General features: G+C 38.0%; 1 protein-coding gene across 1 annotated transcript; it reads right to left on the bottom strand.

Moving 5' to 3' along the window:
• Positions 1–3,027: 3,027 nt before the first annotated feature.
• LOC103982052 (E3 ubiquitin-protein ligase Os04g0590900) lies at positions 3,028–4,910 on the bottom strand. The gene has a single exon (XM_009398851.3). The coding sequence runs from the start codon at positions 4,548–4,550 to the stop codon at positions 3,501–3,503; it is 1,050 nt and encodes a 349-aa protein (XP_009397126.2). The 5' UTR covers positions 4,551–4,910; the 3' UTR covers positions 3,028–3,500.
• Positions 4,911–5,868: the final 958 nt, after the last annotated feature.

Raw genomic sequence — 5,868 nt, 5'->3', positions numbered from 1 at the left:
GTATCATCGTTAGACGGCAAGCACAACCAATACCAACATGATAACTATTGCCTCAAAGGTAGATGTTATATTTTATTGTTTTCATATTGATACTCTTACTTTAGTACTTTTATTTGACAATCTATGTCACATTGATACTTCTAATTTAACTCTATTATTTCTATTTAATATTATATTTAAATTTTGACCTATTCATCTGCATGTGTAATGTACGAGATATATTTTTGAGACTAGTCGTAGACAACAAGTGAGTATCATCAAAATTAGTTTATTAATAAAAGTAATTTTAGATTAATGAGAACTTTCCTATTTAAAATTAAATTCTGAAACACACCTAGAAATAAAATAAAAAAAACTGCTATCATAAATGTCAAAAGGCATTAACTATAATTCAAAGAATGCAAATATATAATCATTCGATAGATAGCAAGTGTCTTCAATTTCTTATTTTTATTTAATATTATATTTAAATTTTATTTAAATTTCTATTTATTTATCTACCCAATTGTAATGGTCATTATAGATAGATGGGTATGTGTTTTCGAGACTGGTTGCAAATAATAAGTGAGTATCGTTACAATTAGTTTATCAACTAAAAGTAATTTTAGATCAAACATAATAATGGGAGTGTTTATTTTTAAAATTAAATAGTATTAAAAAAGGTATTGATTAAAATTCAAAAAGGCCGATGACATCAATGTCGATAGGCATTGATTAAAATTCAAAGAATCACACCAAACATCGTCGTTAGATAGCAAGTATAATTGATATCAACAATATTATTATTTGCTTAAAGGTGAATACCTAACACACCGTCTTCAATTTTTTAGGTAGATATTATATTTGATTATTTTTATATTGGTATTATTACTTTACTATTTTTACTTGGCAATCATTACGGTATTGGTGCTTCTAATCTAACACTACAATTTTAATTTAATATAATATTTAAATTCCTACATGTTCATCTTAGCACGTGTCGTGCATGTGATAGATAGATGAGTTGGTATTTTTGAGACTTGTTGTAGACAACAAGTGAGTATCATTAAAATTAGTTTATTAACTAAAAGTAATTTTAGATCAAATATAATAATGAGTGCTTACCTATTTAAAATTAAATTGTGACATGCACATAGAAAAAAAAAAAGGATTGATGGAATAAATTCTGAGCACTTCATCTTGGAACACTTATAACTCTAATTATAAATTTCAGATTAAGATAATATCAAGGATTTTATAATGATAATGCATTCATACAAAATATAGCTAAAGATCGAGGATTAAATCATAAATCTAGGTTACACAAAAATAGCTAAAATTTATTTACAATCTGTTAAACTAAAACCCTATGTTATATATAGGGAATGATTATAATCTCTTACCTTATTCTTCCTTGGAACTATGGTTCTTGGCATCCATGTAAACAAGGTGAAGAAATGAGAGAATGAATGAAAAAGGAGAGAAAATGATTATGACTTGTCAGGTTGACAAGGATGATAAAGCCAAACTAGATAAGGATGTGCTTAGAAGGTTGCAATGAGGTCTTAGGTTTAATCATATTAGGCCTCATCTCAAGTTTTTTTTTTCTTTATTAACATAATTTTACGATTGCTATAATTTAACTTGACCCTAATTTGGATTGATAAAAATGATGAGTTTTTGTTCTAAATTCATTCTCCAATCTTATCTATGCATCTTAAAATTTTAATGTAGCACTCCTATTTAATTTTAATCTCTACTTAATTATTCATAATTCCTTCCATGCATAAGTAAATCAATTTGATATCCTGCACTTACATGATGTTTAAACCTCAAGCTCATTTACTTTAAATATGATTGAGTTCATTCAAATCTTGGTAATGACTTAAGAACTACTGTCATACAAAAATCTTTTTAATCATTGTGCACATATTTATTGTCATAATTTAATATCATACTCAAGTTCGTTAGGACACTTACACCTATTATATTAGAGGATCATACCTTTTCGTTATAAAATATATTTAAAATAAAGATTAATATTTGTATATACTTTAAATTTCATGTGTATTTTAATTCAAAAAATCGATAATAAGAACATGTCATATATCATGTTTCTAAAATATAAATGTCACAAAATATATTATTTAAGTGATGATAATATATATATATATATATATATATATATATATATATATATATATCTTATTATATTCTATGTATATTATATGTGTGAGGAACTTAGACATACACTTATCTAATAATTTAGAGGGGTTAGACTTTGATAGTTCATTTGCAAAGGAAAGAATGGACCCGAGTTCTGATAGTGTCCGGAGACGAATTGAAGACCGGAGAGTGACTGAGTCCATCCAGGGAGCATATGTTCACCGAGCAGCATCCAAAGGAAACCTGCATAAAGATGTCCCAAAATTTCTTGGACAACATCATTATAGGAGTAGATGTAGCCTTGATGGGCGTGAAGGATCTTCGCATCTCAAGTTTATAGATAGTGATACTGTTTGTATATTATACAGCGAGACTGATCGCTAATTAACCTAAAATATAAGAATCGACATATCTGATAGAAGACAATATTTCTCCAACTATACGAGGAAATCTCTTTATTCTATTGAGAAAAATCCTCTATTCTTGAGGGAAATCCTTTCTTAAATAGGAGAGGAAACATGTTAATGTATTGAAGCATTTTCATTTCTTCAATAAAGCTTCTTCATTTCTTCAATAAAACTTCTTCAATAATTATTCTTATCTTCTATTATTTCTTCTATTATTTTCATCATGGTATCAGAGTATGTGCCCTCGCAGCAATAGCAATCGCAACAATAGCAGCGATCTACTCTTACTCGGAAATATGTTAATGTATTAAAGCATTTTCATTTCTACAATAAAACTTATTTTCATCAATATCAATAGTATTTTCATTTTATGCCGCGGCTAAGAAAATGATTGATTCATCGGTCCCATGTCAGTCAGCTTTGACGTATCAACCGGCTTCCTGAGCCACAGTAGGGAAGATGGAGACTTCCACTGTCCTAAAACAAGCCGAACGTTCATTAGAAAGATCATTAACCGAAGTACACCAAGGTTTTCAAGTCCTTAACGATAGGAAACATCTCTCCACAATCAACATAACACTTGTATTCTAATGTAATTAGGAGACGCTCGGCCATGGTTTAATACATCCTCTTCTCCGGTTTCGTGTGCTACGGGCAATCCTCTTCTCCGTGTTCCGACCACTGTGCTTTCTTTAGACTTGTGTTAATGGGACGTATTGGATACAGTAGAAGAGATTACTACTCATCTGATTCTGTCCCCATGCATGTCTTCAAACTTGAAGCTTCTGACAAAACAATCACAAGCCCACAAGACGGAAGATAGGATTTGAACTCATGTAAGCCAAAACATGTTGCTGGAGAAAGCAGGAAGTCACTGTGATGTTCTTTTTTGTGTCTGCTCTATACACTTTATGGAAGGGAAGTGTTCATCGAGTCCTTCATGGAATCTCATACTGGGAGCATTGAATTGCTTCCCTTCGCCTGCCTTGTCAACCACACTCTGCCACTAGAGAAGGATCGTTTCATCGGGGCGGGGCTCATCACACCGTGCGGCCCGCTCGTGCTGCTACTGTTCTTTCTGTGCTCTCCTCCCCACCGTCTTGACGAACTCGCATAGGTCATCTGCAACAATTCGACGATCGAAACCCCGTCGCGATACGAACAGTCCATCGACAGCGATCGCCTTATCGGCTGCAGTTCACCGTCTCTAGTCCCGACCACCGTACTGCCCTCCTCCATCTCTCCGGAGCTGCAGTGAATTCGCGAGGGATTCTTAGGCAATTCTGTCTCTTCGTCTCCGTCGGGGATGACTAAAACCACCTCATCCTCGAGCTCGCCCTCCCTGATCGGAATATTGTTCTCCGTCTGTTGTGGAGGAGGAGCTGGAAACTGCAGCGGCGCCGCCGAAGTCACAGGCACGATATTGGCTCGACAGAGAGGACAGTTGGAGTGTGACCTCAACCAAGTATCGATGCACGGAACGTGGAAGGCATGGCTGCACTTGGGGAGCAACCGGAGGGTGTCGTCTTTCCGGAACTCGCCCAGGCACACCGCGCAGTCGGTAACCTCGATCAGGCCGTCGTCTCTCTTGTATTTGCAGACCGTGATCTTACTGATCAGGGCCTCGTCGAGCCCATTCGTTGGGGAGAAATGCCATGTTCCAACTTGGCCCAGGTTGCTGTCGAGCTCATCGTCGTCGGTGCCTGTGCCGTGCCCAGGCCTGGGCCACCGCCACCGTCGCGAGCTGAAGGTGCCGCAGTACTTGGAGACGATGGCGTAGTAGCTGACGATGAGGAAGGCGCTCGTGAGGATTCCGATGACGGCGATCACGAGGGGCGAGAAGGTCCGACCGGAGCCCTCGTCGGCGAATTGGACGGGAGGAGGGGGTGAGAAGATAACAGAGCACCACTGGGGGCAGTAGAAGCTACAGAAGCCCAAAGAGCAGTCCTTGGTTGGCTCATAGGCAACCCATGTTGGATGGTTGTCATTGGTGGCCATGGCCAACAAGGAGCAGAGAGTCTCAGAAGCTCCTCTCAAAGTAGAAGTGGCAGTGGAGGATCTTTATGGGTTTCAAGGCCAGACAATTGATGGTAAAAGTTTCTCTTACTTGCTGAATTGGTACTCCTTTGACGAGAGCTGCAAGTCTCTCTCTCTCTCTCTCTCTCTCTCTCATTTGCTTTGTTTTGTGATGGAGATTGGGAGGAGAAAAAGATAGATGGAAATGGAAAGGATGGTTGACCAAGGAGAGGTGCTATGAATGCTTTGTTCATAAATGCATGATGAACTTGTGAGAGTCGCTGGGTGGTGTTGGAAACATCCATTACACCAATCTCATGCCTTTTTCTACAAGATCAAGATCGACCAGATAAAATCACCCCCTGCCCCCTGGGCTGGTGAAGCTTCTTTCTCTCTCCCATCAACGACCAGTGTAGAATTTACTTGAAGGAAAAGCAAAAAGGCCAAAGATACTGTCGCCGAAGTTTTCTCTAACCCCAACAAGAACAGTATGATAGCCGTCGGTCAAAATTTGGTGAGAAGGAGAGAGAGCCGATGCTTCCTTATACCACCGTGCTCTGTTTCTCCCAAGGTTTGACCGGAACAACCAACTTTATTGGCAGTCAAGGAAGTAGCTTTCCCGAGGGTTGGGTGTAGATGCATTTGAAAGCTACCTTCTCTATCAGCAGATCATTTCAAGGCTTTGGCACACTGTAGATCTCCTCTTACTTTCTTCACCAATTTATACTTTCTAATAGTTTATCATTGTTGTTTCTTTCATCTAATAGTTACTTTTTGCAACTCACTCCAAACTCTCTGCATCATCAAGACAAGATTTATCTTCTAACAGAGGACGAACACTTTGCTTTCCCAGAGCAGAAACTACAGCAAGGCCACAAAACTCGATAATTTCTCAGGTTCGGATACACCTTTAGAAGGCACAAAATTATTGATCCTGCTCAATTCACGTCAGGATCAGGAGATGTTTGTCTGGAAGAAGAGCCTTGAAGTTTTTGGCGAGGATGAGAGCCGAAAGGAAGGCACGATCTGCGCATGACATTTAGAACATGCGCGGTGAATCTGCTCGATAACTGATGAACGAAAGATGGAAGAAGACGAGTAGTAATGGCAGCGATGCCGACCCTTTGGCATTCATTTAATGATCAAACCTTTTTGTTACTTATTTGCGTCTCTCGTCTGGCATGAATAAAACGAGCGCTTTCTGCTTCTGAGGTCCATACTGAGACAGCGTGTACATCCGGTAGTTCACTGACGGAGATGACCGCTATCATCATTACGTCCACATAGGAAATGCAGTCAG

The sequence above is a fragment of the Musa acuminata genome, chromosome BXJ1-4 (assembly GCF_036884655.1).
Source record: "Musa acuminata AAA Group cultivar baxijiao chromosome BXJ1-4, Cavendish_Baxijiao_AAA, whole genome shotgun sequence".
In the NCBI taxonomy this organism is placed as follows: Eukaryota; Viridiplantae; Streptophyta; class Magnoliopsida; order Zingiberales; family Musaceae; genus Musa; species Musa acuminata.
Note: the sequence above shows the minus strand (reverse complement) of the source record. Positions and strands in the feature narration are given on the sequence as shown.